The following is a 25,913-nucleotide window of genomic DNA, read 5'->3' as shown; positions in this document are numbered from 1 at the left end:
GAAGGAATTTTTCTGCCAGAAAACAACAGGAAACAAAGTGAGTACCAATCAATGGGATAATGGTTGAAGAAATGAAGTCTATGAATGTCATGAAATATTGATGAAAGATGAAAAACATTAGGATTACAGAGAAAAAAAAAACATTACATGTATAGGGTTTTATGTACAGGATGGAATTTTGGGATGTTTACTAGGTCTCTCTTGGTGGGAGGTCTAATGAAGTCTGTGCTCAGCTGGAGGCCTTCCCTTGGTAATTAGATTCCAAAGCTTTGTCTGAGCATGATTTCTCCAAAGTACAGTCAAGGAGGAACTCTAGAGGTAGCCCTTCCCTTATCCATTGCCTTTCTCCACCTTCATTCCAGTAGGAGCAAGGTTGTCTACTGATCACCCTCCTCCAGAGAAAAGCTGGCCCCCATGTGCCCATTTGTGAAGCTTCTCTCCACAGTGAATCCTCTGATAGAAACTAAGAGATGGGAGGTAGCTAGGTGGCGCAGTGAGTAGAATGCCGGCCCTGGAGTTAAGGGGACAGGATTTCAAATCCGGCCTCAGACTCCTGACACATTTACTAGCTGTGTGAACTTGGGCAAGTCACTTAACCCCAATCACCCTGCCTTCCCCCACCAAAAAAAATTAAAAAAAAAACAAAAAACTAAGAGATGATCTCTAGCTGAAAGCCTTCCCCAACTGAGCCCACAGGGCTCCTCAGAATGGTTTCTCCAAACCTGAAGAAGTTCTGAACTCCATGTGAATGCCTTTCCTTCTTCCAGACAATGATCAGATTTCTATTTCATAAGAATTCTGAGATGAGAAATAGGGCATGATTGTTGCCTGAAGGCATCACCACCTTGATTATATTCATAAGGTTTCTCCAAAATATGGAAGCTCTGGTTACATATATTAAGAGTGGTAACTAAAAGCTCTGCCACATTCATGTCACTCATGAGGTTTGTCTCCAATGTACATTCTCTGATGTTTAACAAAATCTGAGTTCAGTGTGAAATCATTCCACATAGATTACATTCACATGACTTCTCTTTAGTATCAATTTTTTTGATGTATAACAGTTGAGATCTATGTAAAAGATTTTCAACATTAATTACATTCCTGGGTTTCTCCCGCCATATGAATTCTCTGACATAAAGCAAGATGGTAGCTCTCTGTGAAAGACTTTCTACATTGATTATATTCAAAAGGCTTTTATCCAGTGTGGATTATCTGATATTGTATCAGCAAGGCAATATTCACAACACTGATGATGATTATGAATATGCCTACATAGTTCTGATTTGTAAAATATAACAGACTCTCCATATAGAAGGCATAAGAAGTAAAATATTTATTCAGACACCAGAGAACTAAATCCCAAAAGCAGTAAGTCCTATTCATCATAACATTAAAGAACTTAAGACACAATATCACAGCAGGCAGCCATGCCATCCCATAACCTTCACCCCTGCTGAGGCCTTCCCGTAAATAAACATTCACAAATCCTAGTTGATTGCTTGCCTGTGTCAATCTCCTCACACCTCTTACTTGCTCTGAGCATTTCCTGCTCCACCCTTCTAGTTCCTCTCCTTCAGCAAGCTCCTCCCACCACACTTGACTTAGGCTTCCTGTGCCATAAGCAGGTTACATGGGCCTATTAATAGATGGAAAGATCTTCAAATTTACATTACCATTACAGATGTGCAGCAAGATACCACCTCATTATGAAAGCCTTTCCATATTGATTACACTCAAAAGGTTTCTCTCCATTTGAATCATCTAATGTACAGCAAGATGGGAGCTCTTTCTGAGTCTTTCCACACTGATCACATTAAAAAGGTTTCTCTCCACTGTGGACTCTCTGATGGGCACCAAGATTTTGCCTGTGTCTGAAAGCCTTTTCACACTGATTACATTCAAAAGGTTTCTCTCCCGTGTGGATTCTTTGATGTCCAGTAAGACTGCCCCTGTCTCTGAAAGCCTTTTCACAGTGATTACATTGAAAAGGTTTCTCTCCAGTGTGGATTCTCTGATGTGCAGCAAGCTGGGAGCTGGTTCTGAAAGTCTTTCCACATTGATTACATTCGAAAGGTTTCTCTCCACTGTGGATTCTATGATGGGCAGCAAGATTCTCCCTCCTGGTGAAAGTCTTTCCACATTGATTACATTCATAAGGCTTCTCTCCAGTGTGGATTTTCTGATGTGCAACAAGATTGCCCCTGTTCCTAAAAGCTTTTTCGCAGTGATTACATTGATAAGGTTTCTCTCCAGTGTGAATTCTCTGATGTCCGGCAAGCTGGGAGCTCGTTCTGAAAGTCTTTCCACATTGTTTACATTCAAAAGGTTTCTCTCCACTGCGGATTCTCTGATGGGCAGCAAGATTCTGCCTCATTGTAAAAGCTTTTCCACACAGATTACATTCATAAGGTTTCTCTCCAGTGTGGATCTTCTGATGTTGAGCAAGATTGCCCCTGTCTGTAAAAGCCTTTCCACAGTGATTACATTCATAAGGTTTCTCTCCAGTGTGGATCCTCTCATGGGCACCAAGTCTGCTACTGTTTGAGAAAGCCTTTCCACATTGATTACATTGAAAAGGTTTCTCTCCACTGTGGATACTCTGATGGGCAGCAAGATTCCGTCTTGTTGTGAAAGCCTTTTCACAAAGATTACATTCATAAGGTTTCTCTCCAGTGTGGATTCTCTGATGTGTAGCAAGATTGCCCCTGTATGTGAAAGCCTTTCCACAGTGATTACATTCATAAGGTTTCTCTCCAGTGTGGATTCTCTGATGGGCACCAAGTTTGCTCCTCTTTGGGAAAGCCTTTCCACAGTAATTACATTCATAAAGTTTCTCTCCAGTGTGGATTCTCTGATGTTCAGTAAGACGGTATCTCTCTATGAAAGCCTTTCCACATAGATTACATTCAAAAGGTTTCTCTCCACTGTGGAGTCTCTGATGGACAGCAAGACGGGAGCTCCTTCTGAATTTCTTTCCACACTGATTACATTCAAAAGGTTTCTCTCCACTGTGGATTCTCTGATGGGCAGCAAGAGGGGAGCTTGTTCGGAAAGTCTTTCCACATTGATTACATTCAAAAGGTTTCTCTCCACTGTGGATTCTATGATGGGCAGCAAGACTCTCCCTCCTTGTGAAAGTCTTTCCACATTGATCACATTCAAAAGGTTTCTTTCCACTGTGGATTCCATGATGGGCAGCAAGAGTCTCCCTCCTTGTGAAAGCCTTTCCACAGTAATTACATTCATAAGGTTTCTCTCCAGTGTGGATTCTCTCATGGGCAGCAAGATGGGAGCCCTTTCTGAAAGTTTTTCCACACTGACTACATTCAAAACATTTTTCTCCCCTATGGATTCTCCAATGGCCACTAAGGAGAGATCTGTAGTAGACAGCCTTCCCACATTCATGACATTTATAAAACTTCTCCCCAGTATTAATCTTATGAAATCTATCAAGATCTAAGTTCCAACCAAAGGCCTTCCCACACTGAGGACATGCATATCTTTTCATTCCAGGGTGCAACCTAGGCTGGCAAGGAAGAGATGAGTGATGGGATGAGGTTGCTTCCCATTCATTATATTCATCAGGCTCCTTTCTAATGGGAATTTGCTTTTGAGTAATGAGATTAGATTTCTGACTCAAGGCCTTCCTACCTTTATTACTTACACAAAGCCTTTCTTCAGTGTCACTCTTCTGATGTCTCTTGAGGTCTGAACTCCAGCTCCAGGCCATTTCCCATTGATTATCTGGATGCACGGGCATTTCAGGGGCCTTCTCATGGGACAGAAAAAGCTGTACATGTTCAATAATGCATTTGCTGTATTCAATATCCTGAAGAGACTTATTCCCTGAGGTCATTTTCTTACAGTGATTTAGTCTAGAAGAGTGACTGAATCTCTTTCCAATTTTATCAAACTCACAGTTGCTATTTCGATTTTTATCAGCCTTGATATTAGAGTCATGAATTTCTTTCAACTTGAAGTCCCAGGCACCATCACTCATGAATCTTTGCAGGTCATGTTCTTCCACAAAAATTCCATGATTTCTAGTCACTTCATTGACTTTGAACCTGGTCTCTAAATCTGAAGAAAACAAACAGTCAAATATATATATATATGAAGAAAACAGTCAAATATATATATATATATATATATACCAAAAGATATGCACCTATAAGTATGTGCAATTAGCAACCAGTAGTAAAGACTTATGTGGCTCATGACATTCTCATCACCAACCTAAATCCAACAAAACTGTGCGTACTCTTGGAGCAAACATTGGCATTAAATAGACTGTATCACTGTAAGAAGAGACAGACAGGCTGTGGGATTGACAAAGGAAGTGTACACCCCAGAGTGCTGGACCCATCGGAGACTCATTCACACCAAGCCAAACACTCACATTCAAAAAAAGCAGCAGCCACAAGGCAAAATGGCTACCAGACTTAATGTCAACAGATTAGAGTGATTCTCCACGGGAGAAGAGTTTGGTACTGACTTGGAGAGGAACCTGAGCTGACACAGGGTTTGCAATATTCTAGCAGAAAAGAAGTGAGGGGCTTTCAGAGACTTGTTGTACAGCACCACATTTACTTATCTGGGCCAGAACAGTTGTAAACATCCAAACTAGTTTGATGAAAATGGTGGGGAAATGCCAAACCTAAAAAAGAAATAATGAAAACTGTACAGAGCCTACAAGTCCCTGGGTTTGTTTTCCTAACTGTACTCCCAGGAATTATATACTGCCTAGAGTTATTCAATAGGGTATCTCTTACTATCTCTTCCTGTATGGCTCTGATGGGAATGCTGATGATGGGTTTAAAATATGCCCTGCTACTTTGCTAAAGTTATTAACTACTTTAATAAACTTTTTGATTGAGTCTTTGGGATTTTCCAAGCTTATCCTCATATCATCTACCAAAAACGGTGAGTTTTATTACCTCCTTCCCTATTCTGATTACTTCTATTTCTTCTCTTATTGTTATTCTTAGTATTTCCAATACAATACTGAATAGTATAGGTGACAGGGGGCATCCTTGTTTCACACCTGATCTTACTGGGAAGACTTCTAGCTTATCCCCAATACAAATGACGCTTGCTGATGTGTTCAGGCAAATGCTTTATTTAAAATCAATTTAAGGACAAATTTATTAACACCTACACTTTCAGGGATTTTTAATAGAAATGAATGTTTTATTTGATCAAAAGCTCATTCTTCAGCTATTGACATGATCAATTATGTGAATCGTTTTCTGCAAGGTCCAGCATCCCTCCATTCTCTGTACGAATCCAAATTGGGCTCGATGTGCAGTCTTTGTGATCTATTGTGGTAATTCCCCAGCTAGTATTTGATTCAGGATTTTGCATCCACATTCATTCAAGAAACTAATCTATTATTTTCCTTCTCTTTTTCATTCTTTCTGGCATGGCTATCAGCACCATATTTGTTTCATGAAAGCAGTCTGCAGTACCCCTTCTTCACCTATTTTTCCAAATAATTGATTTGATATTGGAATTGGTCAATCTTTAACATTTGATAAAATCCCCTTTCAAATCCATCTGCTCCTGGTGCTTTTTTCTCAGGAAGCTCACTCATGGCCTCTTTAACTTCTTTTTCTAACACAGGTTTACTTATTCTATTTGCTCTTCTGTTAATCCCATAAAAATGAGGCTCCAGTACTACCTGCTCTCACTCCCACCTAATTCCAAAGGGATTAATTTCTATGTGACAATTGCTCCATTTTACCTCTCTCTACTTAATTTAATTTTTTTATCTCTTAAAACTTTTAATATGCAACATAGCCTCCTTCTGGGCTAACTCCTGGGTTTTTCTTCTTTTTATTTTTTTAAGATATTTTGGCATTCATTTCAGACACTTTGACACATATTCCGTAAATTGTCATGAAACCATGCTTTGATCAGATTGGATATTAAGCAAGTCTTAGACAACACCATCCTGGTGTTGCTATAACCCATCACAGGTATTCAAATGGTGCTTGGATCATCTGAATTCACATGCCACTGAAATTAACTATTTCCACCTCTTTGACAAAACACTTTTAAATTTTTTTTACTGTATGTAATGAAACAAGCATTTTCATAACATAGTATTATTAAAAAAAAATGACTGTACATGATGCTGCAAGTCTACTATGGACAATTTCCTATTCCTTTCAAATTTAGAACACAATTATCACATCAATTTCTTTTTTTTTTTACTTCCTCCCCTCAAGAGTTGGCTACAATTACATACAAATAGGTGTGTATGTGTCTGTATGTGTTTATTGTGTGTGTGTGTACAGTTTCAGACACACTGCTCTACAGTTTTCTCAACAACTTTTTTAACCAAATAATTCTTATCCCAAAATATTAAGTCTTTATACTTCTCAAATACAGGGTTACTGTATTTATTCGCTGCTGTAAGTATCTATTCCACTGATCTATCTTTCTATTTCTTACCCAGTACCAGAGAGTTTTGATACTTATTGCCTTACAATAAAGCATAATATCTGGTACTGCTAAATCTCCCTCCCTGAAATTTTTTTTCCATTATTTCCTTTGATTCTTGACTTTTTGTTTTCCCAAATGAATTTTCTTATTATGTTTTCTGAGTAAAAACTAATTTTGGTAATTTCATTGGAATGGTATTGAATATATAAACCAGTTTGGATAAAATTGTCATTTTTATTATATTGGCCCTGCCTACCCATGAACAATTAATAGTTCTGCAATTGTTCAAATCTGATTTTATTTGTATAAAAAGGTTTTTATAATTTGAGTTACATAATTTCTGTTTTTGTTTTGACAGTTGCACTCCCAAGTATTTTATATTGTCTAGAGTTTGAGGCAATTTGTTTTCTTCCTTTAAGGAGATTCTTGGAGAGCTAAGTATTTCCTGTTCTATTCTGCCACCTTGCCAGAATCCCCTCCCATTCTTTTTAGCATAACACTATCAGAGAGGAGGAATGTTGCATCAAGGTCAGACACCTGATTGATGGTAAATTATTTAACTTGAAAACATGAGAAGCCAAGACCAAAGTGGATGGAGAGTTGGTGCATACAGAAAACTGAGCACTCAATGTAGCTTCTGAGGCTGAGATGCACCAGAATATGAATCCATTCTCTGACACTTGTCAAAATTTCAGCCTGACAGTTAACATCAAGAAAAGAGAGGAAATGGTCCTTACCCAGGCACAACAGGTTCTGGATATTCTCCAGCATGACCTCCTTGTATAGCTCTTTCTGAAAATGGTCCAAGAGGCACCACTCCTCTTTAGTGAAGTCCACAACCACATCTTTGAATGTCACCAACTCCTAAACCATCAAAAGTTACATGATTTAAAGCTGAGAGACTCCAGAATTCATCTAGTTCAACCTTCATCAACTTAGAAGAGGAAACCAAAGCCCAGAAAGTTATTTGCCTAAAACTCATAACCTTTATAAGTGTCACAGCCAACACCTGAAATCACTTATTAAGATCCCAATGGAATATGGAGGAAAGCATTTTAAATTTGAAGTGAGAATCATGATGGGATAACAAAAGTTAGAAAAATGTCACTATATAATGCTTCTCCCAATGGAATTACAAGGGACAATATATGTGTTCTATTAGTGATGCACAAGAATCTGTGGAGGAGAAAGTGAGGTCATGTATGATTCCTCCTGTGTCCTAAGTGAAATATTAAGAATATTGTATAAAGAGTTTGTGAGAAGTTGATTAGTACTGTATATCCTGAGAGAAAAAAAAAACTTAATAGTGATCTCTGAGGAGAAAATGAAGAAACGATCAAGGAAATTTGCTAAAAGCCTGAAATAAATTCTTAAGTAGACAAAACTATGAAAAGAATTCTAAAGAGAGACTACTCACGATCTGGCTTCAACTGAGTGGTACGAGACTGTTTCCAGCCCAGTGAAGAAGAGTTCTTTACTCTCATACTGAAGGGTTGAGATGACCCTGGGCATGATGAGTCATACTCAAACACCTTCTGTCTTTGCTTTATGATTGCTTTCAATTGTTCATGGATTACATTCAATCATTTTAATATTTAATGATAGAGAAATAAGAGTAACTATGTGGGGAAAGGAGTGTTCTTTCCTTCATTGAAAACATAAAATTTTATCAAGTGGGGTTAGAGATTGAGCTAATGTCTAAGAAAGACGTTGACAATTTAAAAAAAATAAATTATTGCAACATGCTGCTGCAACTCTAGAACACTGGGGTTAGGGTTAGAGAGAAAAGAATGAGTCAAGAGGCAGACTGAGATTGTACAAGATTGTATAAGATGCCATTTGTTCAAATCCTTTGGTGCTTGGGAGGGCTCATCTATTTTTCCAATCTGCTACATGCAAAACGTATTTAGCCAAGGCACTTGGCATTTGATGCTGTTCATTTCTAGCACAATGGTATGATATCGCTGTTTAAGAAGTTGTATTATTGTGGAGCAATTCTCTTTCTTGTAGATAAAAATCCCACCTGTTTATCACTCTGATTTCACTGAAACCATCTGATTTATCTTATATTTGTGCATTTCACTTATACCTTCTTTTATTTCTATTATGGAACTTCAGAACTCTTAACAAACTTTTTAGTCTTTTCCTGATTTTTTTAGATTCCCAAGACTTTACAATTCTTTTCTTTTCACTGGGTGTCCTGAGTCACGACTCTTCATTTCATTCTATTCATTCATAACGTGAACAATCACTATAGGAAGGCCATGCTTTTCTTCATTGATAATTCATCTCTGGAATCCCTAACTTGTTCTTCCCAGAAGCTGTTGCCCATCTCTTTCTATTTGAATCCTCAAGCTTTAACACAGTGCATGGCATTATTCAGTTGTATCTGACTTTTCCAGATCCCACTTGAGATTTTCTGAGCAAAGCTACAGGAATGGTTTGCCATTTCCTGCTTGTGGTCATTTTAAAAATGACTGAGGCAAACAGAGTTAAGTGACTTAACTGGCTCAGGGTCACACAACTTGTAAGTGTCTGAGGCCAGATTTGAACTCATTCACATGAGTCTTCCTGATTCCAAGCCCAGTGCTCGACCCACTGGGCCACCTTCATGCTGTGTACTCACTCCTTAACCCTTTACACATCTTAGCTTTAATCCATCCTTCTCCTGAAAGGGCTCTCTGCAAACTTAGCATTCATGCTTTAATTGCCAAATCTGACAAACTTGTTCTGTAAAATTTGGATTCAGTCAAATAGCTGCACTTATGGACCCAAAAGGCTGCAGGTTCCCCACCCCTGCTCTAGAATGATTGCATTCAGATACCAGGATAGTCATTTGGATCCAATGATGCTCTTCATTCTTAATCTATTTAATTTCTGAATATATGGCCTTAATACCAAATTTTAAGAGTATTTTTCATGAAGGAATGACCCACTGATAGAGGGTAAAACATCTCAAGTATCCATGTGACTTTAGAGGAGACCGCGTTATAATTTAGTTTAGGACACACTCAGTTCCATTTGCTGCCAGAACCTCAAAAAACAGGGCCCACTCCTTTGGATTAGCTTAGTGCCAGAGTTTTATTCTGGCAGTCTTTCTACTCAGAAGTAGAAGGGACTCAGGCCCCAAATAGGATGAAGTAGGGAGAGTGGGAGTTAATGGATAAATGAAAGAAGAGGAACTCTCAGGGGCAACCAGTGTTTTCCATTTTGGCCCAGGTACAATGTGACCCTTGGAGTGGAAGTGCACTAGGACAGGGTCAAGGTAGAGGTGGGGTCATTCTCATGGCCATGGATGGAGACCAGGAAAAGGAGTAGAGAGGAAGGTAGGGGCCTGAGTTTCTAGCCATGAGTGTGAATGGAGGAAGAGGATGATCCTGGGACCTCAGCACTGAGGCAGAAAGGGACTGGTGGACCCTCTCAGAAAGGCCATGGGTCACTGAGGCCCATGAGGCCTACTTCTACTTTCCATAAGGCCCACATTTCTAGGCAACTTCTGGACTCCTCCTCCTGGCAGACTCCCTGAGTGGAAGAAGCAGCCCTTTTCCTTGAGATAAAGATGTCTCCTAAAAACCCAGGGCTGGGCTTGCAGTTCCCGGTAGGTCTGAGCCCGGATGTCAGAGAGGACAGATGGTCCACCTGTACTCTAACTCACTGGCCTTCAAAGACCAAGAAGTGGCCTTTGGTGCCACCTTCATGCCATGATTCCTGCTTCACTCAGCTTTCTAGAGCATCCCTCCATCCTCCCCAGGCCCCAGCTTCTGATTGGAGAGAGTTTACCTCAACCAGCCCATCCTGTATCCCCTGAGTGCTGCTCTTTGGTCACACACCCCCACCAATCTATTTCATTCTTTAACTCTGGGAAGCATACTCACAACTTTGGCACTCATGTCCCCAAATCTGATCACTGAGGTTTTTAACAGTGAATTTTTGAGAAAACATAACTGACTCCTTCTGATGCTATACTGGATGTCCTGAGGTCAATGTCCTCAGTGTCCCCTTCAGTACCTCCCTTCCCCCACTCTCTTTGAGAAAACTCATGGGACTCACTTCCTGTTCTGTTATTGTCTAAGAAGGCACAAAGGGCTTGGCAAATGTTGATTAACTACCTGACCAACCAAGGAGCTACCATTTTCTTTGGACTGGAGTAAGCAGATGTGCTGAAGATCTTTGTTAACACATCTTTTTAACTCTAACTCTAAATCCACTTTGTTTCTTTTCCAAAAAATGTCCCTTTCCCTCTCTCGGTCCCCTAACTTGATCTTACCCAAAATTTCTTTGTAAGCCTGCCTACAAGACCTCATAGATCCTACCCAAAGGACGGGTCACATACCTTAGGAGAAGAGCCTGTCTCTACGTCTTCTGTGCAACTGTGAGATACACATGTCCACCAGAGAGTGTGTAACACTCTTGAGTGGATAAACCATAGTACGCTGTCTGTCTGTATCCTGTGCTCTCTTATTCTGCCTGGCAAGGACCCTGACAATTCTCACAATAGGATCAAAGGAGATAATATTTATATGGCTCCTGGCATAATAGCAGACACCATGTAACCAGCTTCTCAACCCTTTCCAGTCTTCTCATACCTTGGTCCTCATCTCCTTTCTGACCCCCAGGGACACTGGCCTCCTGGCTGATCCTTGACCAAGACCCTCTACCCCTAACCCTGTGCCTTCCCAATGGTTGTCTCTCATGCTTGGAACATCCTCCCCCTTCATCTGGGCCTCCTGGCTTCTTTCACATCTCAGGGAACATCTCACCTTCTGAAAACAAGCTGTTCCTGGTCCCTTCCCTCTCATAGCACCTCCCATTCACAATGTACAGAGCTTGTTTGCACACAGATGCTGACATGTTTTCTTCCAATTAGACTGTGAGCTCATGGAGAGCAGAGACTGTTATTTTTTTAAAGTTTCTTTGCACAACCAAGATGTTAACACAGTGCTAGGCACAGAGGAGCCACTTTCTAAATGCTTATTGACTTGACCTATGAAATGGTAATTGGGAAAGATTCAGAGACCTGGGAAGGCTTGTGTGGCCTGAGGCAAGAGGAAATGAGTCTAGCAGGATAAAGCTTTCTTGGCTCTCTTGGATTCCAGGTTTGCTGATGGTGATCAGGTCTGTGGACGGACTGCACTCACTCAGTACTTTTGGGACATGACAGGCAGCCTGGACTAGTAGCAGGCGCACCCCCCAGAGCCAGACCTTGGATGGAGGCCCACTCCTGGCAAGCCTGGAGAACAGTCACCAACAGGTCAGAGAAAGATGAGGCCCAATGGAAAGGTTGGCCGACAGAAGTGGGGTGTGGGGAGGGGCCCTCGTGCCGACCTGCCTGGCAGATGCATGTGCAGACCTGGCTCCCAGAAGGCAGAGAGATCTCAGCTTCGAGAGAAGATGGCAGAGAAATCTTGATTCCAAAGGAAGGCAGAGAGATTTCAGCTCCAAGGGTTTCTGCTTCCTGCCAACCAACCCTAGGTGGGTCTTCCCAATCCCTAGAGTCCTGCCCTCCTCTGCCCTGCCCTTTCAGAAGGAAATTATGACTTACCAATCTGTGCCTCATGATGAAATTAATTAGTTGGCTACCGATGAATGGCACTTTGTCTCTGGCCTGCTACTTCATTCTCAGGTCAGAGATTGGCTCAGTAAAATCCTGCTAACACCTCCATCTTCTGCTAGGACCCTTCTGCCCACCTGCCCTCCACCCCACCTGAAATGTACTTCCTTCAAGGACAGAGGCTTTATTTCTCTACCTTTACAGATGGTTTGTGCTTACCCTCAGTGTGCACATGCATATCCAAGTATACACACGTATGTGTGGGAGCCAGCATGGAGCCATGGAAAGCAATCCCACTGCCCGCTGGCCTTAGACTGCTGAGTCCTGGGTTTAGATCCTGTCCCTGCCAATTATTATGGCTGTCCCTGGAATCAAGTTACTCTCCCTGCCTGGGCCTCCGCCGGGGTGGGCAGGAAAGCCCTTCTAGGACCCCAAGTATGTGACCAGCTTTGCTATTTTAACATTCCTTCCCTAAGTTTTCATTCATATTCACTGTGGGCCAGCCCCTGGGGCTCTAGCAGGACTGGGTTCAAGATCACAGGGCCTTCATCTCAATTCCTGGAAGGGGAATGTGGATGGAATCAGGAAGACCTGAGGACCCATAGGGCCTCAGACACGTGCTGGTTGTGTGACCCTGGGCAAGTCACTTAATCTCTGGCTGCCTCACTTTCCCCTTCTGTAAAAGGAGATAAAGCTTCCTTGGCTCTCTTGGATTCCACCTTTGCTGATGCTGGTCAGGTCTGTGGATAGACTGCACTCACCTGGGATGAGGGTCTCTGGCTCCCAGCTGCCATTCTCCTTGGTTCTAGGCTCTCTCCTAGGAACAGGCTTTGGTCCTCAGCAAGCAAGGCCTGGGGAGAGAGAAGAACCTCAGGGTGGGAGAGACACTGACTTTGCCTTCTCTTCCTAGGGTGGATGCTAGAGTGACAGAAGGTGAGCCCCCAAAGCAGTTACAAAGGCCCTGCCCTGCCCTCAGGGGAGAGACTCCACCACAGGAGGAGGGCAGCAGGAAGGGTCAGGCTTGGAAGAGAACTTTTCCTGGACAGGAAGAAGACTTGCCATCCTCCAGAACTTTTTGGCCTCATGCCCCTCCCCCACCCTTCTACAGACACCCAGGACGCAGAAGGGGCTTGGGATCCCAGATGGGATGAGATCAGTCAGAGCCTCAATGGCTCCTGATCCGGAGCACTACCTCCCCCTGATACTATGGGTAAGATATGTGGGTCAGGCCACTGTGACCCAATGGTAAAACTGGAGATGGCACCTACCAACAGAATTGTACTGTACAGGTCTCTAACCTGGGCATGGCCAAAGGCAAAACTCAGCAGGTCAGAGGCAGTTGTGCAGCAATCAAGGAGGGGTTTAATTAATTCATTTCAGAGGCGGGGGGAGGTTTGCAAACCTGAAGTCCTCTTTTGGGGAGGGCTTCCCCACCTGGGATAAAGGCAGAGTTTACACACACGAAAATCACAATTGGGCTGGATCAGGACAATCATTCTTAGGTCTAGAGTTGTCGTTTCTAGGGCAGACTCATGCAGGGCATTCCTGGGTCCTGTGGAAGACAGTTCATAAGTTGATTGTCTGAAGTCTTGAGGGTTGTGATCACTTTGTGGGGCACAGAGCCAGTGTTCTGTGAGAGGAACAGGTTTCACAGTCTCTGATTCACTTCACTGAACTTAGAGAAGCACAGGAATGTCCAAGTTGTCAAAAGTTGATTGATCGCTTTGAGCTGCTGTGAGTCTGACTCCCAAGCCAGAATCCCCTGGGAAAATGGTAGTTCTGATCAATCTATGTAGTTAGTATATTCATTACACATAGCATATCGATTAATATGAGAATCATAAACCTCTTTACACACCCGAGGACCTTTGGGATGTGACAAGGAGTCTGGACAAATAGCAGGGGCAACCCCCAGAGCTAGGACCTGGAGGGAGACCGAGTCCTGGCAAGCCCGAAGGACACTCAAGCAAGAGGTCAGGGGCGAAAGATGAGGCCCAATGGAAAGGGCAGCCAGCAGAAGTGGGGTGTGGGGAGAGGCCCTTGTTCAGAACTTCCTGGCACCTCCATGTGCAGAGATGGCTCCCAGAAGTCAGAGAGATCCCTGCTCTTAGGGAAGACAGAGAGATCTCACCATGAACAGAAGAGGCAGAAAGATCTGAACTTCAAGGGAAGAAGTCAGAGAGATCAGAGCTTCCAAAGGAAAAAGGCAGCTCCAGGGAACATGGAGAGTTCTCTGTTCTGAAGGAATAATGTAGAGAGACCTTAGCTCCAAAGGAAGTAGGCAGAGAGCCATTAGCTCCAAATGAATAAGGCAGAGACCTTAGATCCAAAGAAGGTAGGGAGATCTCAATTCTGAAGGAAGAATGCAGAGAGATCTCTGCTCTAAGGGAAGAAAGTAGGGAGATCTCAGATTCCAAAGGAAAAAGGTAAAGAGATCTCACTACCAAGGGAAGAGGACAGAGAGAGATCTCAACTCCAAGAGGAGAGGACAAAGAGACACCTCAACTCCAGGGGGGGAAAGCAGATAGAGATCTCAGCTTCAGGAACACAGAATGTCTCTTCTGAGGGAAAAATGCAGAGAGATCCTAGCTCCAGAGGAAGAAAGCAAAGAGACCTTAGATCCCAAGGAAGAAGGCAGAGACCTTAGCTCCAAAGAAGGCAGAGAGATCTCAGCTCCTAGAGCTTCTGCTCCCAGCGAACCTGCTCTGGCTGAGTCTTCCTAATCCCATGAATCCTGCCCAGCCCTGCTGTCCATCCTACAGACTGATCCCTCTTCTCCCCTGCCTCCTCCCAGGCTTCTAATCTTCACCCCAGGGAGAGAATTCCACCAGGGCCACCACCCACCAAGCTGGTCATCTCTGAGAGCTCCCCTTCCCCCATTGCTCTACCCCCTCTCTCCCTCCTTCCCTTAGCCTGCTCTGGGACTCCAGATCTCCTCCGCAGAGGTTTTCCAGATCTCCCTCTGCTACACTCATCTTGTTCCCCACAAGGATATACCCAGCCTACATCCCTCCTGGTTGTCCCATACATTTCCTTCCCCTGATTACCTCACCCCTCAGGCCCTTCTTTCTTCTCTACAGCCTGGGCCCAGACCTGCCTACCCCCAGTGAACTCTCCTCATAAGTGGAGACATTTACCACCTTGGCCCATTTCCATTCTTGACCTTCCACACCCCAATCCTAACACTAAGGGGGCTGTTCCCTCTGTCTTGTTTTTATTTCCCAAGAGATCTTCTTTCACTGGAAGACAGCTGGATCCTAGTAAGGAGCTGAGGCCAGGACATCAGGACCCCTGGGTCTCACATTACAGCTCAGGTTATAAACTTTATTTACTGATATAAACCTTCATATCATGATATTCTAGAGCCACAGGGCAAAATAGAAATTGAAAGAATCCATCGATCACCTCCTCAAATAGATCCCAAAAAGAAATCTCCTAGGAATATTGTCATCAAATTCCAGAGCTCCCAGATCAAGGAGAAAATATTGCAAGCAGCCAGAAAGAAACAATTTGAGTATTGTGGAAAGCCAATCGGAATAACCCAAGATCTGGCAGCTTCTACATTAAGAGATGGAAGGGCTTGGAATGCGATATTCCGGAGGTCAATGGAGCTAGGATTAAAACCTAGAATCACCTACTCAGCAAAACTGAGTATCGTGCTCCAAGGCAAAATATGGATTTTCAATAAAATAGAGGACTTCCAAGCTTTCTCAGTGAAAAGACCAGAACTGAATAGAAAATTTGACTTTCAAACATAAGAATCAAGAGAAGCATGAAAAGGTAATCAAGTAACAGAAATTGTAAGGGACTTACTAAAGTTGAACTGTTTTGTTTACATTCCTACATGGAAAGATGATGAGTATGATTTATGAGACCTCAGTAATAGGGTAGTTGAAGGGAATATGCATATATATGTGTTTATGTATATATATATAAGTGAATGTGTATGTATGTATGTATCTATGTGTATATGTATGCATGTGTATGTTTGTACATATATATGTGTGTTTATATATATATATACACACATATATATATATATATATATATATATATGTAAAAGAGAGAGAGCAGACACAGGGTGAGTTGAAGATGAAGGGAAGATATCTAAAAGAAATAAAATGAAATTAAGGGATGAGAGAGCAACATACTGAGAGAGGGAGATAGGGAGAGATAGAATGGGGTGGATTATCTCGCATAAAGGTGGCAAGAGGAAGCAGTTCTGTGGGAGGAGGGAGAGGGCAGGTGAGGGGGGAATGAGTGAACCTAGCTCTCATCAGATTTGGCCTGAGGGGGAATACCATACATACTCAGTTGGGTATCTTACCCCACAGGAAAGAAGAGGGAGGAAGATAAAAAAAAATAAAAGGGGGGGGATGATGGAGGGGAGGGCAGATGGGGGTGGAGGTAATCAAAACAAACACTTTGGAAAGGGGACAGGGTCAAGGGAGAAAATTCAATAAAGCGGGATGGGTTGGGAAGGAGCAAAATGTAGTTAGCCTTTCACAACAGGAGTATTGTGGAAGAGTTATACATAATGATACATGCGTGGCCTAGGTTGAAGTGCTCGACTTCTTAGGGAGGGTGGGTGGGAAGGGAAGAGGGGAGAGAATTTGGAACTCAAAGTTTTAAAAACAGATGTTCAAAAACAAAAAAAAAAAAGTTTTTGCATGCAACTAAAAAATAAGATACAGAGGCAATGAGGCGTAGAAATTTATCTTGCCCTACAAGAAAGGAAGGGAAAAGGGGATGGGACGGAAGTGGGATAATAGAGGGGAGGGCTGACTGGGGAACAGGGCAACCAGAATATAAGCCATCTTGGAGTGGGGGGGAGGGTAGAAATGGGGAGAAAATTTGTAATTCAAACTGTTGTGAAAATCAATGCTGAAAACCAAATATGTTAAATAAATAAATTTAAATTAAAAAAATAAACCTTCATATCAGCCTCTAAGTCTAGGGCTTTGGCTATTACCTGATGAAGCAATTGACATCTATCCACTGGGAGGCCTATTTCCTTCTTCACCCCTCAAAATCTGGGTTCTAATGGTAAGGGGAGAGGAGCAATATAAGGGATACTGCAATCTAGAAGAGCTGAGACCAATCCCTGCTCTGAAGGGATGGACCAGGAATGATTAACCTTATAAAAGCTTGCTTTGTTTCTATATATGGGCTCTTTGTGCATTCCAGTCAGGTGGCTTCTCGAGAACTGCACTAAATCTTTCCTTCACTCACTCCTGTGTAAAAATTTTATTTATGGACATTTGAACAAGAGCTACAATAACTCCAATGGAACTGGAAAAAATAACCAGGACAAAACAACTGAGGCTGAATGCTGTGACTTTATCCTGCTGGACCTTGGCCCTGAACTGGAGATATGAAAATGCCCTCACTCCACGCAGCGAAATTCAGTGTAACCCTGAGGAAACTCAGAAAGACTTCACCAGGCCTCAATCCTTAGCACAGACTAGCCAGCTCCAGCTCAGCACCAGGTAAGCTGCAGCAGTATATAGCTTCTAGCTGACAAAACCAGAGGCCATAGCACACAAAACCAGTAACCAGGCCCCTAGCTCCCATCACAAGAAGCTTGGGACAGAGCCCCCTGTGCCCCAGAAGCAGAGAACCAGAAAAGCAAAGACCATAAAATCATACTATTGGGACAGGGACAAGGGACAAATTCAGAAGAGGACAGCATTGACACTATACCTACATCTGAAAACTCAAAAGGGAATATAAACTAAAAAGCATTCCTGGAAGAGTTCAAGGAGGATTTTAAAAGTAAAATTAGAGAGGCAAAAGAAAACTGACCAATGTACATCAATTCCTGTAGAATACGGTTTTAATAAAAATCAATACTCGTTTCTATTTAAAAAGCACTTGAAAGTGGGGGCAGCTATGTGGTGCAGTGAGTAGAGCACCAGGCCTGGAGTCAGGAGGACCTGAGTTCAAATCCAGCCTCAGACACTTGACACACTTACTAGCTGTGTGACCTTGGGCAAGTCACTTAACCCCAATTGCCCTGACTTCCCCCCTGAAAAAAAAAGTTAAAAGTACAGACAAAAATGGATTTTATCTTAAATCGTTAAAAAGCATTTATCTAAAACCATCAACAAGCATTACTTGTAATGGTATTAAGCTAGAAGTCCTCCCAGGAAGATCTAATGTTCAAGGATGGTCACTGTCTTCCATATTATTCAATATTGTGTTGGAAATCCTTGAATAGCAGTAAGAGAACAAAAAGAAATAGAAGGAAACAGACTAGAGAATGGGGTGATAAAAGTATCTCTTTTTGTAAATGATATGATGATATCCATGGAAAATCCCAAACACTCAACTAAAAAGTTAATTGAAACAGTAATTTTAGCATAGTAGCAGGATATAGTGTAAACTCACATAAATCATTAGCATTCCTATATATCCCCAACAAAACCTTCCAAGAAGAGACAGGAAGAGATATCCCAGAGGAAAGTGGGGGCGGAGCCAAGATGGCAACTGGAAAGCAGGGACTTGAGTAAGCTCTCCCCCAAATCCCTCCAAAGACCTGTAAAAAATGGCTCTGAACAAATTCTAGAGCTGCAGAACCCACAAAATAGCAGAGGGAAACAGGTCTTCAGTCCAAGAGACCTGGATGGACACTGGGAAGGGTCTATCACATGGTGCCAGGAGCAGAGCGCAGACCAGCGGGGGCCACACCAGGACAGACCAGACAGGGAGTCAGCCAGCTGGAACAGGGCTTAGGGCCATGAATCATTGAGCTGTGGCAATTACCAGACTTCTTAACCCACAAACGCCAAAGAGCAGGTTAGTGGGAAACTTCGGGTTCAAGTTAAGAGCGGTATAGCCACCAGCCCTGGGGGTGGTAGAGGTGGTGCAGCTGTGGTGGTGGCAGCAGCAGGAAGCTCCTGAGGCTGCTTCCACAGCTCCAGCATCAGCTGCTTCCCAAGTCCCTGGCTTACACAGTGGGAGAAATCTAGCAGCAGATCAGAGCGGGAGTGGAAGGAGTGCTTTGTCGGTGCCTGCGGAGGTGGCACTGAGGTATAAGGATGCCAGAGAGAGTGAAAGAAAGACACAGGCCAGGCGGAAGAGTATAGTACAACTCTGTTTATTGAGCAGAGACGATGAGTTTATATACTCTATGGAATCAGAAAAGTGTTGTATTGCTCTGTGACTTTACTTCGTTCCCTGGTAACATCCTGCCCCATAGCCCACATAGCCCATGTAGCCCTGGGACATATTGTTACTTAGTTCCACAGATGCTAACCATATTGAAACATTACTGTTCTTTCCCATGAGGATAACAGCTACGAGTGAGGTTCCTTGCCACGTCCTCTCATCCTTTGACGGTCTTGCCTTGCAGAGAGCTAGCCTCAAATGGCCTTGCCTTGCAGAGGCCTAAGAGGCTTAAACAGGATATAGCTGGATCGTCACATGCCATTCTGCACATTCTCAGGGGCAGCTAGAAGGGAGTTGGAGAGCCCACAACCTGAGTACATAGCCCAGAGAAGCACAGGCTCAGGCTTAAAGAAAACGTGGCATGTACCTTTCTCACCATGAACTATCTCAGAGCTGGCCCTCTACACTCTGTGGGCACAAAGGCAGGTTCTCTTGCTGTACCCTGCTTGGATGTGGATTGCGGTCCTGGTTGGCGGTTCTTGGGGGAGGAGGAGTGCTGCTGTGACAGAGCCTGGGGTGACGGTGGAGTAGAAGGAGCTCTGAAAACAGCAGTGGTTGGACCCTAAAGCTTGGGACAAAGTACTCTCTACTCTACAAGCAGTCATACCCTGAGAAAAAGCTCAAGGGTGAAGTAGTTGGCTGGGAACATGCACAGGCAACGAAAACGAACTCAGACTCAAACTCGGAATAGAACTCAAACTCTAGATTCCTTTTTTGGTGACAAAGAATATCAAAACATACAGCCAGAAGAAGTCAACAAAGTCAAAGAGCCTACATCAAAAGCCTCCCAGAAAAATATGAATTGGTATCAGGCCATGGAAGAGCTCAAAAAGGATTTGGAAAAGCAAGTAAGAGAAGTAGAGGAAAAATTGGGAAGAGAAATGAGACTGATGCAAGAAAATCATGAAAAACAAGTCAATGACTTGCTAAAGGAGACCCAAAAAAATACTGAAGAAAACAACACCTTAAAAAATAGACTAACTCAAATGGCAAAAGAGTTCCAAAAAGCCAATGAGGAGAAGAATGCCTTGAAAGGCAGAATTAGCCAAATGGAAAAGAAAGTTCAAAAGACCATTGAAAAAAATACTACCTTAAAAATTAGATTGGAGCAAGTGGAAGCTAGTGACTTTATGAGAAATCAACATATTATAAAACAGAACCAAAGGAATGAAAAAAATGGAAGACAATGTGAAATATCTCAATGGAAAGACCACTGATCTGGAAAACAGATCCAGGAGAGATAATTTAAAAATTATTGGACTACCTGAAAACCATGATCAAAAAAAAGAGCCTAAGACATCGTCTTTCAAGAAATTATCAAGGAAAACTACACTGATATTATAGAACCAGAGGGTATAATAGAAATTGAAAGAATCTACCAATCACCTCTTGAAAAAGATCCCAAAGAGAAGACTCCTAGGAATATTGTTGCCAAATTCCAGAGTTTCCAGGTCAAGGAGAAAATACGGCAAGCAGCCAGAAAGAACAAATTTGAATACTGTGGAAAAACAATCAGAATAACACAAGATTTAGCACCTTCTACACTAAGGGACTGAGGGGCTTGGAATATGATATTCCAGAAGTCAAAGGAGCTAGGATTAAAACCAAGAATCACCTACCCAGCAAAACTGAGTATCATGCTCCAAGGCAAAATATGGGCTTTCAATAAAATAGAGGACTTTCAAGCTTTCTCAAGGAAAAGACCAGAGCTGAATAGAAAATCTGACTTTCAAATACAAGAATCAAGAGAAGCATAAAAAGGTAAACAAGAAAGAGAATTCATAAGGGACTTACTGAAGTGGAACTGTTTTGTTTACATTCCGACATGGAAAGATGATGTGTGTAATTCATTATATCTTTCTCAGTATCAGGGTAGTTGAAGGGAATATATATGTGTGTGCGTGTGTGTGTATACACACATATATATGTATAGACAGAGGGCACAGGGTGAGTTGAATATGAAGGGATAGCATCTAAAAAAATAAAATCAAATTAAGGGCTGAGAGAGGAATATACTGAGAGAGGGAGAAAGAGAGACACAGAATGGGGTAAATTATCTCACATAAAAGTGGCAAGAAAAAGCAGTTCATTGGAAGGGAAGAGGGGGCTGGTGAGGGGGAATGAGTAAATCTTGCTCTCATTGGATTTGACTTGAGGAGGGAGTAACATATACACTCAATTGTGTATCTTACTCCACTAAAAAGTAAGGTGATAAAAAAGGGGAGACAATAGAAGGGAAGGCAGATGGGGGAGGAAGTAATCAAAAGCAAACACTTTTGAAAAGGGACAGGGTCAAGGGAGAAAACTGAATAAAGTGGGACAGGATAGGATGGAAGGAAGTATAGTTAGCCTTTCACAACACAAGTACTGTGGAAGTATTTTACATAATGATACATGTGTGACCTATGTTGAATTGCTTGCCTTCCTAGGGAGGGTGGGTGGGAAGGGAAGAGGAGAGAGAATTTGGAACTCAAAGATTTAAAAGCAGATGCTCAAAAAAAAAAAGTTGTTTTTGCATGCAGCTAGGAAACAAGATTATATAAGGAAGGGGGCATAGAAATCTATCCTGCCCTACAAGAAAGTAAGGAGAAAGGGGATGAGAGGGGAGTGGGGTGACAGAAGGGAGGGCTTACTGGGGAATGAGGCAATCAGAATATATGCCATCTTGGAATGCGGGGAGGGTAGAAATGGGGAGAAAATCTGTAACTCAAAATCTTGTGAAAATCAATGCTGAAAACTAAAATATTAAATAAAAATGATAAAATAACAAAAGAAAAAAACAAAATTAAAAGAAAAAAAGAGATACTCCATTTAAAGTAACACTAGCAGTATAAAATTCCTGGGGGTACACTTCCCAGGACAAATCCAGGAACTATATTACTATAAATATTAAAAAAAATTTATACCAATTCAATCACATTTAAATAATTGGAATGATACTAAGTCTTCATGGGTTGGCATGTCAAATACAATAATAACGACAATTTTACGTCAGCTAATTTATATCTTCAATGCTGTCCCAATTAAATTATCAAAACCTCATTTTTATTGAGCTAATACATTATTTTATTGAGTTAGAAAAAAATAACAAAATTTGGAAGAACAAAACGTCAACAATATGAAAGGAACTAATAAAAAGTAATGTAAAGGAAAAATGTTTAGCAGATCCTGAACTTAAAACTATTATAAAGCAGTAATGATCCAAACTATCTGGTACAAGCTAAGAACTAGAAAGGCAGATCAATGGAACATAGTAGACATACAATTTACAAAAACAAATAAATAAAAGAACCTTGATCAACATTGTACATTATTTCTCAAGATAAGGTCAAACTGGATACATGAACTATATCTAAGTGGAAATATTACAAGAAAATTTGAAGATCATGGAACATGTTATTTATTAGACTTACGGACAGGAGAACAATTTATGGATAAACAAGAGATAACGAAGAGAGTGAGATGTGAAATAAATAATTTTGATTAGGTTAAATTACAAAGGTTATTTGTACAAATAAAAGCAACTTAATAAAGATCAGAAGGAAAGCAGAAAATTGGTGGGGTGTAACAACAATGTAAGTAGCAGCTGCTATGGAGGTATAAGACCAACAACAAGAGCACATAGGATGGCTGCTAGCACAGGTTCTTTGATCTGCTTTTCTAAGGAAAGCAATATTAAGAGGTTTACAACCTCACTTTAATTAAAAATACATACACCATTCACCTAGTCCAGGGCAAAAAGTCAGCCCCCTGAACTTCAGAGAAAACACAAACAGAAATTTCAAGCAGAAATTATATAAACAGAGCAAATCAGACAGGGCTTTTAGTTCTCTGTCCATGGCAATACATACACAGTTCACAGAGAGAGAAGCACCAACATCTGGGTTTTCAAAGGGAGAGGGGGGTGGTGTTCCTTAAGGGCTACTAAGGGTCTTGTTAAACAAAATCACAGGAACACTCTTCCAATGAGTGAGCCCCCAGCAAAATGCTAACCTCAGAGTATATATATACTTCTTGAGGGTCAAAGGGGGTCAGAGCCATGTGACTCAAACCCATGTGACCTAGGCCTTCCTGTGACTTAAGCAGGTCATCAAAGAATCCTGATTCAATCAAAGACTCTTGATTGAAACAAAGTCAAGACTCAAATGCACTGGGTTGCCTGACTGTTGAGAAGCACTACAAAACAAAATATAACAGAAAAGTACCACTTTACTTGCTTGATTCAAACAAAGGCAAGAGACAAAGGCACTTGACTGCCTTAGTGCCGAGAAGCACTCCAAAAGACAACAAAAAAGTCCCACCCTGTTTCCCATTACATTCGGAGGTGATTTATATAGTTTGTCACATAGAGTTCTCATATCTCATATATACAAAATAGACTAAGACCTTTGTAAAATCGATAAAAGTATGAGTCATTCCCCTATTGATAAATGGTCAAAGGATATGGACAGGCAGTTTTCCAATGGAAAAATCCAAAAAATTTATAGTCAAATGAAAAAATGCTCGAAATCACTATTGGGTAGAGAAATGCAACTTAAAACAATCTTGAGATATCATTTTACACCTATCAGGTTGGATAAAATGACTGAAAAGGAAAGTGACAAATGTTGGAGGGGATGTGGAAAAATTGGGATACCAATTCATTGCTGGTGGAATCGGGAGTTGATTCTGGTGCCCAGAAGCTCTCTTCCAACCATCCTTCTTAGGTTTGGAATCCTATGGAATCCACAAAACTATGGTCCACTCAATCACGAAGTGTTAAGCTGATATCTGTAAATGATGGAGTGTTTGGGGGCCTGTGCTTGGACCCCAATTCCAAAATCTCCTCTCTCTGTAGTCTCAAAACACTGTCTCAGGCAGTTTCTCTCCAGTCCCGGGGCAGCACACACTGGCAAAAAAAAACTTTATGTGTCTTCCTGGTACAGTGACCAACTATCCCTACAGAATGTATTAGTTTGAACCAGCTGTTCCCTGGCTGACCTGGCCTTTCCTGGGTCATAGAGACATTTACCACTCACTGACCCATCATGTGTATTTTAGACCTAGACATGGGTGTCCTCCCTTACGCTGTCGGGTCAGCCTGACCTTGAGTTAACTTAGTGACTTTTCAGGCCTAAAACCAGGCCTCCATGTAGCCCCAACCCCAGGGCTATTTCCCAGTGAACTCTGGGTAAAACCCCTGGGCAGTAGACGCAAAGTGCAGGGTCTTTTAAGAACCACTCCCTAATCCAGGCCCTACCATCTAATTAGCATATCGGGCACCCTTCTTCCTATGGTTTAACCTATATAATCTTCCACTAGACCACAGGTTCCCTAAGAACTCTTGCCCCTGTAAAGCCTAACAATGAACTTTCGCCATGTTGACTTAAAGTCGGCTCTGTCCGAGAATCCATCCCAGGCCCTGGCACCTTGATCTCGGGGTTGCTGTATCCCCGGTATCTCCCTCCACATTTCTGGCACCAACATGGGCGCAGTGAGAGGTCTGCAGCCTACTGGGAGGTAAGGGAAGCCTCCTCCCCTCCCCCCAAGGCCTGCAGAGAGGTTGGGCTGAGCCCCCCACAGGCTCGGGCATAACCCCCCTTCCTGAGGGGGCGCCTTGTCTGCGGACACGCGGCCCCTCTCTCTGCCTCCTCCAGGAGCTCCCTGGGCTTACAGGCCGATACAGAAGCGCCTCGTGTTGTCTGGCCACACTGGCCGGCCCCGCCCCCCCCAATGGCCTGCGGCGGAGCTCTGATTCCACCGCCACCCTAAAGCTCCATCTAGTTGGCCCCCGGGAAGGGAAATTTACAGGAAGTTCCCTCAGTCCAAGCGTTTACGTCCCTCCCCAGCACCCAGAGCTGCGGGAACACTGTAGGGAGCCCCTGGTTAAATTTACTGCAGCAAAGGGGAAAGAGGACGTACCTCCCTTATGATCCCCTTCTCTCAGACCCATGAGCCTCGGCTCTCAGAGCAGGATGCTACACAGTCTCCTGCCTCTACCCCCATTCCAACCACCTCTTCTCACTCTGCTGTAAGGCCGGGACCTTACCAGGAAGTTAGGCGGCTTCTACAGGATGTCCCGCCCCCTTACCAAACGGCACCGCCGCTCCATTGGTCCCGTAAATCTCCACTTCCAGGACGTTTGCCCTAGGGGCACCTCCGGACTCCATTTCCCAGCAGCCCGTGAGCCTAACGTATCCGCCTGCTCATTGGCCTCCTCGACCTCCGCTGTCGGACTCGATTTCCCAGAATCCCTCGCTCCCTAGTCCTTCCATTACTAGGGGCCGAGCTTCCTAGCTCCCTCCATCCCAAGCTCCTGATTGGCCCGTTCCCTCCCAACCGGTCCCTTTACAGGAAGTAGCTGATTCCAGGGGAGGAACATCCGGGTGCAGGTTCCTTTTTTCAATCACTGATCTCCGCCACTTTAAAGAAAACCTCGATCATTACTCTGAAAGGCTTGGGGCAGAGCCCAGGGGCATCCCATATGGGGGTTACATGAGCCCTGCGGGACAAAGGAGAGGCTCTCTGGGCATCAGATGAGAGGGGCAGACAGTCCAAAAGGCCTGAACTGTTGTTGGTGAATGCTGCACCCACCAGGGATTTGAGGGGATGTTTGTAGCTTCCCTGGGGTGATGTCCTCATGATGTGGATAGGAAAAGCATTCTCACTCAGCCCTGAATAGATGAGGGATTCCCTCCCATCTTCTAGGGGGCAGGCCTTCCATCCAAGCATCTGAGCTCAGCTAGCTCGCATCTTTAGATTC

At 42.8% G+C, this 25,913-nt stretch overlaps 1 protein-coding gene across 3 annotated transcripts; it reads right to left on the bottom strand.

The window, feature by feature from the left end:
• Positions 1-1,313: 1,313 nt before the first annotated feature.
• Positions 1,314-25,218, bottom strand: LOC118835630 (zinc finger protein 883-like). 3 transcript variants are annotated; one of them, XM_036742832.1, is made up of 5 exons: positions 25,073-25,185; positions 13,404-13,763; positions 12,763-12,852; positions 7,188-7,314; positions 1,314-4,083 (listed from the first exon to the last, which is right to left on the bottom strand). In XM_036742832.1, exons 3-5 carry the CDS (start codon positions 12,793-12,795, stop codon positions 1,817-1,819), a joined length of 2,427 nt encoding a protein of 808 aa, XP_036598727.1. In that variant the 5' UTR covers positions 12,796-12,852; positions 13,404-13,763; positions 25,073-25,185; the 3' UTR covers positions 1,314-1,816. The 3 variants fall into 3 exon arrangements, with proteins under 3 accessions (XP_036598727.1, XP_036598728.1, XP_036598729.1); XM_036742833.1 differs by having other exon boundaries at positions 1,315-4,083; positions 13,404-13,553; positions 25,073-25,218; XM_036742834.1 differs by lacking the exons at positions 7,188-7,314; positions 12,763-12,852; positions 13,404-13,763; positions 25,073-25,185 and adding an exon at positions 4,172-4,257 and having other exon boundaries at positions 1,614-4,083.
• Between the last annotated feature and the right edge of the window lie 695 nt (positions 25,219-25,913).

The sequence above is a fragment of the Trichosurus vulpecula genome, chromosome 2 (genome assembly GCF_011100635.1).
Source record: "Trichosurus vulpecula isolate mTriVul1 chromosome 2, mTriVul1.pri, whole genome shotgun sequence".
Taxonomy (NCBI): domain Eukaryota; kingdom Metazoa; phylum Chordata; class Mammalia; order Diprotodontia; family Phalangeridae; genus Trichosurus; species Trichosurus vulpecula.
Note: the sequence above shows the minus strand (reverse complement) of the source record. Positions and strands in the feature narration are given on the sequence as shown.